The sequence below is a fragment of the Myotis brandtii genome, unplaced genomic scaffold (genome assembly GCF_000412655.1).
Source record: "Myotis brandtii unplaced genomic scaffold, ASM41265v1 scaffold506, whole genome shotgun sequence".
Lineage (NCBI taxonomy): Eukaryota > Metazoa > Chordata > Mammalia > Chiroptera > Vespertilionidae > Myotis > Myotis brandtii.
Genome location: NW_005369287.1, coordinates 2,481,506 through 2,495,302, shown reverse-complemented (window position 1 = coordinate 2,495,302; position 13,797 = coordinate 2,481,506). Strand labels below are relative to the sequence as shown.

The 13,797-nt window shown below is 35.7% G+C and overlaps 1 protein-coding gene across 1 annotated transcript in view; it reads left to right on the top strand.

Moving 5' to 3' along the window:
* The window catches only part of PDCD6IP (programmed cell death 6 interacting protein), a 39,277-nt gene extending 25,733 nt beyond the window's left edge, over positions 1-13,544 (top strand). Inside the window, exons 12-17 of the mRNA XM_014548424.1 lie at positions 2,431-2,679; positions 3,022-3,156; positions 4,281-4,375; positions 8,261-8,384; positions 9,499-9,686; positions 10,463-13,544. Of these exons, the coding sequence (XP_014403910.1) occupies positions 2,431-2,679; positions 3,022-3,156; positions 4,281-4,375; positions 8,261-8,384; positions 9,499-9,686; positions 10,463-10,637 (966 nt within the window). The 3' untranslated portion in view covers positions 10,638-13,544. The remainder of the gene's footprint in view (positions 1-2,430; positions 2,680-3,021; positions 3,157-4,280; positions 4,376-8,260; positions 8,385-9,498; positions 9,687-10,462) is intronic.
* The last annotated feature ends 253 nt before the right edge of the window (positions 13,545-13,797 follow it).

The window sequence follows — 13,797 nt, the reverse complement described above, 5'->3', positions numbered from 1 at the left end:
ACCGTACCCTTTTATGTAATGATGTTTACTTTGAATTTATATTAGTTCACACAAACACTCCATCCATGCTTTTGTTCCGGCCCTCCGGTCCAGTTTAAGAACCCATTGTGGCCCTCGAGTCAAAAAGTTTGCCCAACCCTGTACTAGAGGTTCAGTGGAAACCAGCCCCCAAAGTAAAGAGAAGACTGCATAGTTGAATGTGTACAGAACCTGGATCTCTAAAGGGGGTCAGGGGACCTAATGGAACAAAGAATACAAATTACAATAGTCCTCCTTATCCAAGGGGGGATAATGAGGCCTGAAAATATATATGCTCTGTTTTCCCCTCTACATCTATACCAGTGATAAAGTTTAATTTATAAATTAGGTACAGTAATACATTAACAACAATAATAAAGGAAAACAATTATAATAATATATTGTAATAAAAGTTATGTGAATGTGATCTCTCTTAAAATATCTTAATGTACTTTTCACTTAAAAGGAGCACTTTTTGGTTTCTTTTGGTATATCCACATTGCCAGCATCATTCCTCTTGGCTTGGAGGTCACTATTAAGTAAAATAAGTTATTTGAACAAAGGCACTAATACCACAGCAGCCTGCTACTAAATGACAGCAGGCAGGTAGCATATACAATGTGGATACGCTGGACAAAGGGATGATTGCCCTCTGAAGAGGAAGTTGTATCCATGTGAATCATGCCTGTCCTCTCATAATACTTCTAGCTAACTTGGGGGTATTTTCGCCACAGTTTTGGTCCACTATTTGATGAGAGACTTTAGTTTCTATACTATATAAGGACATGGAGTCTGTTTCAAAATAATACTATTAGAGTGTTCCTGACTCTCACCTGAAGCTATTTTTAAAATCAGTTCTGCATATTCCTTTTTCTAGTTTTTGTTGGACATAACTTACAGAGAGAGTAAAATGACATCTCTTACTTTTCTATTAGCTAAACAGACTTTATAGCAGGGGTCCTCAAACTTTTTAAACAGGGGGCCAGTTCACTGTCCCTCAGACCGTTGGAGGGCTGGACTATAGTTTAAAAAAAAACTATGAACAAATTCCTACGCACACTGCACATATCTTATTTTGAAGTAAAAAAACAAAACGGGAACAAATACAATATTTGTATTTGTATGTGGCCCATGGGCCGTAGTTTGAGGACCCCTGCTTTATAGGGTAAATGCTTCAGAGTCATGGTTCAGGTTCCATTATCGGTTTAAATGCACCAACAGATAATAGTTGCAACCTTTAAAATGTGTATTCTATTACACCCTCCCCAAACCAACTGTGTCACATAATTACATAAATAGTTATACTTCAACAAAATAAAGGATGCTTTAATTCTTAATCTTTTCCTCTATCCCTGTCTGAATGTGCATGCCTAAGCTTCTTTAGTCAATAATGTGCCCAAAGGATAGAGTTAAACCATAAAACCTAACTACCAGTTAATAGTAATTTCTTACACGATTGAACACTTACCCTTTGTTAGAAATTACCTTGTGCACTTACTTTATGTAGATTAGTTCAGTCTTCACAACAGTCCTGAGATAGGTACTATTATTATTCTCGTTTTGCAGGTGAGAAAATTGAGTTTTCCAGGCAGTAACCTGACCTTGGTTACACAGTAATTAAGTTTATTATACCCACTAAGGGAGTAAGAGTTGAAATATTTTTCTATGGAATTAATGTTTTACTTAGATGGACAGTTCATTCATTTGTTTCTGTATTCAAATTTTGATTTAATTTTAATTTTGAATGTGAAAAAGTGTTTATGATTCAAAAGAGAAATCTCAGTCCTTTTTTTTCCACCTTGTTCCCATCCACTTTCTATGAGTTATCATATTCACTAGTTTCTGGTTTGTCCTTAGTGCTTTTCTTTTTGCAGAAAATACATATGCACACATATGTACATAATATATTATGTGTATGTATATCTTTATATTCAGATTTCTCCTCTCTTTCTCAAAATGCAACCTCATACACACACACACACACACACACACACACACACACTTCTGCACCTTTTTTCTCCATCTAACAATATGTCATGGGAGTCATTTGGAAGTAAGATTTTTATCCACATTGTCTAACATCTGATTCCACTAGATCTCTTAAACAGACTTGACAGAATGTGTCCAGGTATGACACATTCTCTCCTTCCTTTAGTGTGTCTATGATTTGATGCTTCTTGGACCTCAGGAGTCATATTTGTTTCTACTGCCTACACCCTCATTTTCTTTCTCTTTTTTTTCCATATATTTTTATTGATTTTGGAGAGGGAAAGAGAGATAGAAACGTTAATGACGAGAGAGACTCATTGTTCGGCTACCTCCTGCACGCCCCACACTTGAGCCCATAACCCAGGCTTCTGGTTTCTTTTGCAATTAAACTAAGGTTTCTTTTTCTTTTTTTTTTCTTTTAAGGTTGTAAATGTATTAAAATCCTTATTGGCAAATCTTGATGAAGTAAAGAAGGAAAGAGAGGGTCTAGAGAATGACCTGAAATCAATGAATTTTGACATGACAAGCAGATTTTTGACTGCTTTGGCTCAAGATGGTGTGATAAATGAAGAAGCTCTTTCTGTTACTGAGCTGGATCGAATCTATGGAGGGCTTACGACTAAAGTCCAAGAATCTCTAAAGAAACAGGAAGGACTTCTTAAGAATATTCAGGTGTACTTCATATACGTTAATAAAATTTATGTTTTAAAAAAATTAAAGGATAAGCCTGTTCTAAATCTATGTTCATTTAGGATTATCTTTTTTTTTTTGCAAGTGTACATATTAATAGAAATCTGTAGTCATTATTGATTTTTTTATCACACACTGAATTTGTGATGTTTTTACGTAAGGAAAGATTTAAAGCACAATGCTACTCCAAAATAAATACTTGTTAAATTTCTAGTAATTCCTGCATGTAATATATGATTTTCATAGTTGGAAAAGTATCAATAAAAATGTTAGGAGCTGCGTTTGATAAATAAATGTAAAAACATAAATTTTTCTATTAACAAGGTTTCACACCAGGAATTTTCGAAAATGAAACAATCTAACAATGAAGCTAACTTAAGAGAAGAAGTTTTGAAGAATTTAGCTGCTGCATATGACAACTTTGTTGAACTTGTAGCTAATTTGAAAGAAGGCACAAAGGTATGGTGTACTAAAGAAACAGTAGCTATCCAGTATAGATGTGAATATGTAATTTGGGAAGTTAATTGTTTTTTTTTCCAGTTGGATCAAAAAAAAATTTTTTTTTTTGCTTTGAATTTGTTAGCTTTAATGACTTTTGCCTCTGAGAAGTTTGTTATAAGATCTTAACGAAGGTGGCACCGTTTCATGGGAACTTTGATGAATTGTGTATTTCACAAGGCAGAATGTGGTTTAAGATTTGATGTAACAGGAATTAGCCCAGAGATATCAAAAGCCAATGACACCTTTTTAGGAGAGGGATGTGGGGGTGGAAAGTTGACCAATTTGAATGACTTATGAGGAAACAGCTGTTCTGTGGTGGGGAAGGTGGGTGGGTGGGTATGGCTTTTATATTCTGTGCTTTATATTGGATGATGATAGACTTGTGATCTGTCTGAGTCTCTGAGTGCTTACTAAATATGTTTTAAGTATTTTATTGCCTATTCTTTAAAGAGTTTAAGGAAATACTTGTATTTTTTAACAATTACTTTCCTTATGAGGGAACAAGTGATTTTTAAGTTTTCTGGCACATCACTCCTTTGGTACTTTAATTCCATTATGATCATTGGATAAAGTTATCTAGATGTAAGTACAGTAGATAATCATGTAAAACGCTCTGAAGAGTGGGTAGAAATACTTCAGAGCCTTTCAAAATAGAGAGGATAGTAAAATATTTTAATTTCGTTTAATAAAATGCTTTGTTGAAATAGACAAGTGGAAATTCTTCTAAGGGCTTCTGAAATGATGCTGCGTTTTTGAAGTGAATGTGCAGATCTAGTCCTTCCAGTGAAATAGGGCTAGTGTGTGAGGAATTGGGAAAATGTACAAAACATGGTCTGAAATTTTTAACTTGTTACCATTTAATTTTTAGTGACATTGTTCTCTAAAAGCGATTTTATTTTTATTTTCTTTAGGAGTCTTAGCTCATATTTAATATTAAGTTAGACTTAAGTAGTATGACTGTGTCTAATGTAGAAAATTTTAGTTTTTCACTTTTAACTGTTACTGACAATTGAGCTTTAGGTTGTGTTCCTCAGATTAAAAATTGTTCTGGTTTTTTACTTGTATTTGTTCTTTGCTTATAGTTTTACAACGAGCTGACTGAAATCCTAGTCCGGTTCCAGAACAAGTGCAGTGATATAGTGTTTGCACGGAAAACAGAAAGAGATGAACTCTTAAAGTAAGTTTGTTTTCTGTATTAAACTGTACTTAAAATATTTTTGTTTAAAAAACCAACCTTGTGGAGACTTTGGGGTAAACTTGACAGTATGAGATAGCAATTTCTTTCCTTTGCTCCTGGGTATTTTATAAAACAAATAAGCAAAAATCTGCATGGTCCGGAAACAAAAAAAGATAGAAAAGAGCAGAAACTCTAGATGTAGGAATTACAGTGATGTCACTGAAATGATAATAAAGCAGCTCAGGGTGGCAGATCTCAGGAAATGCTGATAAACGTAAGTAGTTTACTTTGTGGTGGCAAATAGGTTCCTTACATAAACCAGAGGTACAGAACCTGGGGAAGATGGCGAAGTCACTTTCTGAAGGAGACTACTGAGAAAGCTGGGCCAGTAACAGGACTCATTCCATGCTTAGTAGTCAGTAGAGAGTTGACACAGCATTGATATGAAGAGACTATATTTATCAAGGTGAAAAAATGGACAAAATCTAACAAAACCTATAGATCAGCGGTTCTCAACCTGTGGGTCGCCAACCTGTGGGTTGCCACCCCTTTGGGGGTCCAATGACCCTTTTACAGGGGTCGCCTAAGACCATCGGAAAACACATATATAGTTACATATTGTTTTTGTGATTAATCACTATGCTTTAATTATGTTCAATTTGTAACAATGAAAATACATCCTGCACATCAGATATTTACATTACGATTCATAACAGTAGCAAAATTACAGTTATGAAGTAGCAACGAAAATAATTTTATGGTTGGGGTCACCACAGCATGAGGAACTGTATTAAAGGGTCGCGGCATTAGGAAGGTTGAGAACCACTGCTATAGATGAAGAACATTCACCAAAATAATTGTCACAGGACAGGTGAAAATTCTGAGCTAACATTTTACTATGGGGAAAAAAAAGGGTTAGGAAGCAACCTTTCTAAGGCACATCGAAAACAAATGCCAGAACTCGAGATGGTGAGTAAACAGGTGATAAAACGTGTCAGAATTCATGAGAGAGAAGAGAAAAACAAACCATCACAGATCTAAGATGAAATGGGAAGGAGCCCAAAAGGAGAATATAGACAGTGAAGAAAACACAGGAACAGAGAGTAGAAATGAGGAAGTCAAAAGAAAATGAAACCAAAGTAAAGATAGAATTAGAGATGGGCAAAGAAAAACCAAGATTGAATTATTATATCAAAAGGCTTATTACCTAATTTATAAAGAACTCCTATAGTCAAGAGGAGGAAAAACCCAATGGAAAAGTGAGCAAAGGATGCAAACAAATATAAGTGGTTCTTAAGCATAAGAACCACATTCAAAAGAAAATGCACACATTGAAATTACTCAGAAATAACACTTTTCAGATTGGCAAAAATCTGGAAGTTGTTTAACATGCTTTATTAGCACACGTGCATTGCTATGAGAGTGCACATTGGTACAGTCCTTGTGTGGAGCACTTTAGCTACCAAGGTCAGGATTACAAATCCATAGATCCTTTATTCTGTTTTTGAGAATTTATTCTGAGGATACATTAGCATACGCTAGAAATGACATATTTATGAGCTAATTCGTTTCTGCATTGCTTGTAGTGGTAAAAGAATAGAAACAAATCAAACATCCAGGATTGGTGAAATGGATGAAGCTGCAGCTGTACACTGAAATACTAGGCAGCTATTTACAAAAAGAGTGTTTTCTGTTTGCTGATATGGAAGGTTTGCTAAGATAGTTAATGTACAGAAAAGGTTAGGCACAGAACAGTTTGTAAAGTATGGTTTTTTGTGTGTGTGAAAAGGGAGAGGCTCTATGCATTTGAATTGTTTTATTTATGCATAAGGAAACTCAGGATGGGCTCCTGAGAAAGAATAGCGGGTATCTGTCTGGGGAGTGAATGGTGGAGTGGGAACTGGCAGGCAGGGGTCTTTCACTTTTTAAAGTTTTGAGTCATGTGAAAGAATATATAACCTTTCAGATAATTACATTAATCTAAATAATGGGATTTCATGTTTTTATAGTCAAAACCAAGTATTCTGATTTTAACTTTTTGGATTGTGTTCATCCACCCCCTCCACTTTTCATTTTTTGAGCTGTAGAACCTTTTGCTCAAACTCGTCTTACAGAGAATCTCAGTTTGTGAAATAGATAAAAATGGATCTTGCTCAGATCCAAGCAGGGTGCAGGGCTTATAGCGGGACCTTTGTTAAAATCACTGTTATGCTCAGGGCCTAAATTCTTTAAATATTCTTATTGAATGTCAAATAAAAACAAGAAAAGTATATATAGATGTATATCGTTGAATTTTCATAAACTGAGCACTTTCAAGCACCCCAGAAGCATAGCTAATGCATCCACCTAGTCATTATCCCCTCTCCCATAGCAATCACTGCCTTGACTGAGAGTGTAGACTAGTTTCTCCTGTGTTTGCTGCACTGTGTATAAATGGAATCATATGTACTCTTTTGTGACTGGCTTTCACTCAACATTATATTAGTGAGAGTCATCTGTATGATGTTCCTGTATGTATTTCATTGTATGAATATACTACAGTCTTATTTATCAGTACTATTTTTGAGTATTTGAGTAGTTTTTAGTTTTGGGCTATTGTAAATAGTGTGGGCATGAAGGTTCTAAAATACACTGTCCAATATTACAGTTAGCAGTAAAAGAATAGAAACAAATCAGATGTCTAGAGCTGGTAAATTAAATAAAGGTACGTCTGTATGTTGATACTATGTAGTCACATATACAACTTAAAATTTAAAATCCCTAGTAGCCAATTAAAAAAGCTAAAAGAAACAGGCAAAATAAAATTCAGTAATACATTTTGTTTAACCCAGTATGTCCAAAGTAGCATCATTTCAAAATATAATCAGTGCAAAAATTATGAAGGAGATAGTTCATTCCTCTCTCCCCCACACTAAATCTTAGAAATCTGGCATGTAATTTACACTTATAGCACATCTGTTTTATTTAAGTGAGATTTTGGGATGGATTTCAATTTATGTTGGTAGAGGGGATTTAAAAATGTTTTTCTGTTTTTTAATACTGCATTTTAATGGTCTTTTCAATTATCTCTTTTATGAATTTACCTTAGTAATATATTTTGAGGTCTCTTTTAACATGAAATAGCTCAGTGCCATACTTTTTTTGAATATCTTTAGAAAGTATTTATTAAGAAATTTATAAAATGGTTTGAATAGATTAGCTTTCTCACCTGTTGTTATGGTTTCTGTAAATAGTGATTAAAATATTAGCGAGATGATTATGAGGTGACTATGAGCTGCTGTAATTTTCTGGTTATTATGTTAGGAGTTTCTCATCTAGAGGATGACCTCTTACTAAGACTGGGCAGAAGCTCTAGCTGGTTTGGCTCAGTGGATAGAGCATCAGCCTGCAGACTGAAGGGTCCTGGGTTCGATTCTGATCAAGGACACATGCCCGAGTCTCAGGCTTGATCCCCAGTTGGGGGTGTGCAGGAGGCAGCTGATCAATGATTCTCTCTCATTATTAATGTTTCTATCTCTCCCTCTCCCTTCCTCTCTGATATTAATAAAAATATATTAAAAGAAAAGAGAGGGCAGTCGTTTAGGACCACTTGCCCAGTTTGACATCTTCCTTATTCTAGCTGTAACTATGATCTCTGAGAGTTTTCCTTTTTTCCTAGGCTTCAGAAGTAGCGTAAGAACTAATTTCATTTTATTAAATAGGAGGGAGAAAGAAGATTTAAGGTAGTTCTAGTCAAGAACATAAACGTAGCATGTTTTAAAATAGCATCATTGTTTTGAATCTATTTTCTGTGTTTCATGTATGAAGAAAAGAAAAGCACCTGATATTTTATGTGTGTTGGATTTTCTTTTATTGTGTTAATTTCTAACACTTGTCTTTAATAAGGGACTTGCAGCAAAGCATTGCCAGAGAACCTAGTGCTCCTTCAATTCCTACACCTGCCTATCAGTCCTCTCCAGCAGGAGGATCTGCCCCCACTCCTCCAACTCCAGCGCCAAGAACCATTGCGGTCAGTAAGCAAACATTTGTACATGGAAGTTTACATTAGTGACAGCTTGCTTGCTGTAAAGGATGGAACAGACTTCATGTTGGATAAATCTGTTGTCACCATTTTGATCAGGTGACCAACGTGATGTTTTGCAGTGTGAAGAATTCTTGCCAAAAAAATCTTTAACTTGAATCTAATCAAGTCTTTAGAACCATCTTTTCTAAAAGGGGATGTCATAGAAAGAAAAAAAAAATAGGCAGAGGGCTTGTTTTAGGTTGAAAGAGCGGAAAGATTCATAATAACCAAGTGCAATACATGAATCTTGATTGGATCCATAAAAATACATGTAAGAGCTTCTTTTGGTGATAAGTAGGAAAACTTAAATGTGGAGTGGATACTTGATGATATTAGGGAGTAAGAGTTAATTTTCTTAGGGTGAAGTGGTCCTATGATTATATAGGAGAATATTAGAACTTACATGTGTATTATACTATTCTTTTAAGTGTTCTGGTCTTTAAAAAATTTCATAATATGTTGGGATCAGGATGAGATTACAATAATAAACTGTACCTAACCTGCTTCTTCCTCCCACCTCAGTTGTCTAATCATTGGGAGAAGCAGTGAGCAGTAAATGATTAAATATTGGGCATCAGGAAAAGAGCAGTGGCTACCGAGGATCCACAAATTGGAGAATTAGCCCTAGCCTGTTTAGCTCAGTGGATAGAGCGTCAGCCTGCGGACAGAAGGGTCCCAGGTTTGATTCTGGTCAAGGGCATGTACCTGGGTTGCAGGCTCCTCCCCAGCCTGGGCCCTGGTTGGGGCTTGTGCAGGAGGCAATCAGTCGGTGTGTTTCTCTCACATCGATATTTCTGTCTTTCCCTCTCTCTAAAAAAAAACAAAAACAATGGAAAAATATCCTCAGGTGAGGATTAAACAAACAAACAACAAATTGGAGAATTATTCCTCAACTATGATACATTTCTAGAGTAATAAGCCAACACTTAAGAATGGGAATTACAAGTATATCTAATTGGAATCTGTAGAGTTTCTCTCATGCCCCCTCATTTATTTTAATTGATAGCAATTTGAAAGAAACATGAAACATTTTGTAGTTAATGCTGACTTTTCCTTATAGCCTAGTAAGCCTCAGCCCCCAGCCCGGCCTCCACCTCCTACGTTTCCAGCAAATCGAGCACCTGCTGCTGCTGCCTCAGCTCCCGCAGTGACTGGGACTCCTGCACCTGCTGCATCCCAGACTCCTGGCTCAGCTCCCCTTCCACAGGCCCAGGGGCCCCCCTACCCCACCTATCCAGGATATCCCGGGTAAGGCGGAAACTGTGTTTATCCCAGTGAATCAGCTAATCTACTGCTCTGGTTAACCTGTTAAAAACAGGGTTGTCGCTTCTCTGAATGGATGTGTCATAAATGAATAATCTACATTGTCAGCTCATGCGAAGTAAAAATAATGTTATAGTCACTTACTTGAGTAGTTGGGATAGCCATTTCCAAGCATATTTATGTTTTTAGTTTTTACATACTGGGTTTATATCAAATCTCTTCTGTATGGAATTCAGAATATGTTTCCTTGATCTTATTTATTTAGGTGATAAACAAGTGCCTTTTCTGAGCTTAGCGTGAGCCAGACTGATACGACCTTATTTATATTCCTGTACTTTGAAATCTTTGCATATTGATAAACTGTTGAGCAGAAATTTATGTAATTATGGAATGTATTTTCTTAAAGATCTGCTTTCTTTGTGATAATTAGTTAAAAATCAAGACATTTGACTATTTTTTAAGTGTACTTCAAACGTTAAGTCCATTCTGTCTTTCCACTATTAAGAATTTTTACAAATAGTAAATTTATATGCATTACAGTGAACTTGATATTCTTTCATTTCAATTAATAACAGGATTAGGAACACTTTTCTCTAACAGGTACCGTGAAACAGCTGTTTTCTTCTCTCCACTGTTCTCTAATAGACTGAGAAATGGAGACAAATGACTTTCTTGGAAAAACTGGTATTAGAATAATTATAGTATGTTTCGTTTTTTTCGTATTTGATTTATCAATCCAATTCTTTTCTTCTTCCCATCAGGTATTGCCAAATGCCCATGCCCATGGGCTATAACCCTTATGCGTACGGCCAGTACAATATGCCATATCCGCCAGTGTATCATCAGAACCCTGGACAGGCTCCGTTCCCAGGACCCCAGCAGCCTTCATACCCCTTCCCTCAGCCCCCACAGCAGCCTTACTATCCACAGCAGTAATATGTCTGCTCAGAAGCTCAGCTGGTTCAGTTCAAAGGGAAAGAATACTAATCTGCAATAAGTGTACTAAACTCCATGCTCTGGTTAATATAATGCACTCTACTCTGAATGCAGTGTATAATTTCTGTCTTCGGCTACAAACTGGAAAGCTGTGCCCCAGTTCCACATTTGATTGCACATGTGAGATTTGCTGCTGTTGCAGTATAAACACTAGGTATACTAGGATTTGAAATAAATTATATTACAGTTCATAAAAGTTGAAAATAAAAAATTAAACCCACAAGAGAAACCTTTGAAATAAATATACTTATGTCTACAGAAGCTGTGATTGGGTTACCAGATACGTACAGTGATGGTTTAAATACTGATATTCAAGAAAACCAAGTTTTCTTTCTCTTTTGGTTTATTGATTTGGTTTAATTTCCATTATGCTATTTTGCATAATCAAAGCATTGTAATCTTATAATTTAAAAATAAATTACTTAAGAACAGTTTTTATTGTTATGTTTTGTCATTGATTCTCATTACTGTCTAATTTCTTTGTAGTATTAGTCTTATTTTATATGTACATGAGTTAAACAGATACTGTGTTTAAGTGCATGATTAGTGCAGGTTAATAGTCAGGTTCAAGTACATTTTATGGGAAAATGAAAAGTATCATAGTTTATCTTTCATGTGCTGATTAATATATTAATTTTGAAATTTATTTTGAAAAGTCCTATAATGTGGAAGGAACACAATTGGTACCAAAGATTCTTCAAATAAATACACAAATAAATATGTATATTTAATGTTTTATTAATTTCTTCAAGAAATTGGTACAAATTCTGGTAATTATTTTTTTTATAACCTGGTTAAAATACATTATTTACAATACTGTCTATATAAATGGGATTGTTTAAAGAAAATTTACTGTACCCTTCTTTTTTCCACCTTACTGTCTTAACTTGGTAACATTTAATGCACAATGTATGTGAGTAGATTTAAGCCCTTTCATTTTTATGCTCCTAAAGATTGGACTATTTTATAATTCAGGGAGCACACAAAACAGTTGTTGGGAGCATATGCCAATTCTGGAATAGGCTGTGTATTTAATATTAATCTCTGCTGTTAAAGATAACTAATCACTGTATAAACCTCAGTAAAAGTAGTGAGCCATGCTTCATGGAATGAGAAAATGAGAAAGGAATGAGTTGTTTGATATCACAGTGGGATCTGTTCTGCGTGAGATTCATTTCTGAACACATCAGGCATATGAGCAGTTTTCCAATGGATTAGTTTATGCTTATTTTTTAAGTTTTAATGCCTACATTTTCTTGCCTTACTGTTTCATTTAAATGGTACTGTCACTTGGTACACTGTGGTTTTCATTGGCAGTTTGGGTTTATATTTTAAATGTTGGACTGAAGGTGTGATTGTAAAAGAGAGTGAATTGGTTTTAAAATATTTGTATATTTCAAAATCTTACTTTGTTGTATGTAGAAAACATGAAGGCATGTTACTGCAATATAAATTACCTTTACATGGAATATTACAGTTGGTTTAAAGTCCAGTAGTTAAAACCTTGGCAAAAGATAGGTTTTTACATATCAAAGCTAAGTTTTATTAATGTGGAATCATCAAGTGTGACATGGCTTGTTTGACTCTTGTGTAAATGACATTTAAGTTATACATTCTTACTACTCAAGGTGTCATATACTAACATAAGATACTCCGTGAGAGGGGTATTCCAAATTGCTAGTTTATAACTCTTGCTAATGCAGAAAAAAACAAAAACAAAGTTGGCCTGAATATTCTCTTGGGGAAAGATGGTGCTGAAGAAAGAGTAAGTGCATCCAAAGGCCAAAAGAGAAGTTATCAGGCCTTTAGCCCATTTCCCGTGCTAAGCTAGGCCTGCTCCCAGAGCGCCACGGGAAGATGGTTAAAACATTCTAGGAGAGGGGGCCCAGCGCTGGTGCCAGCCTCTTCCAGCATGCCCGAGCCGCTTGGCAGCCTAGCACCATTCCTCCTGTCCGCTCACCCCTTAGGTAATCGAGGATGCTTCTTTTGGCCGTCTGTGTCTAGGTGCCGATGACCAAGGGTCGGCAGGCCTCCATCCGCCTGTCTGCTGTCATCCTGATGGCTCATGGAAAGACGTTTCTCTGAGGTCCATTTTGCATTCTAGCAAACAAGAATGAAGCCTTCATTGGGCTCATTTTTATCAAACTTTTTTATCCTTTGCTTAGCTTCCAATATCCTACAAAATCCCTGAAAAAGGTGTCCCGGATAATGCTGTTTTGGCGATAGGAGAGTGTCTCTCTAGTTCAGGTATGTTAATACCTGTGTTTATAATTAGACTTTTTGATGATCTTTTGGGAAACCATTCCCAGTCCATTTAGGTTCGACTTTGGAACACTGTTTCAGAATGGATTATCCTTCCAGTGATGGAGCTCTGGATAGAGAGCCACTAAACACTAACATTTCTTTTTCTTAGTCGCAGACGGCTGGTCTGATCTCTCAGTCTCGTGTAAAGTACCGGGCTGTTACTCTGCCCCTTGCTCTCTATTCTCAGTTAAGAAAAATACTCATACATCACTGCAGACCATTCAGTCCTTGTGATATAACCATGTACCCGTACCCCCAGCTTTGCAGTGTTTAATCTCCCCCCCCCCCCCAAATCTAAATGTTACAGAACAAAACCAAGATTTCACAGCCTTCTGTCCCTGACCTTCTATCCCAGTGTTGAACTAGCCTTTCTAGTCCAACACATTTTGTAAAAAGTTTTCCATGAGAGCTTTACAGTTTGCAAAAGTGCTTTGTACAATGCAACTTGTTAAGTAGGTTTTAGTTTGCTAGTGGGAATTTTTTTTTTTTTATCAGTATATCTTGAAGAATCTTGCTATTAACCTAGTGGCATCTTTTTTTTTTTTTTTTTTTTTTAAACGACTGCAATTCCTAGTTGATTCACGGAACAGGATACAAAGTAGGAAAAAACTGCTATAGTATTGTTATTACTAGTTTAAATGTAGACTTTAAAACTAAATGGTGATTATAAGATTTACATGGAAGAGCAAAGAAGGAAAAATTCTATTTTTAAAGAAAAAGAGAATATTCAGGCTTTATTTCTGGTATGAAGTTTATATTTTTAAAAAATCCTATATTATCACACCAGAGATTTTAG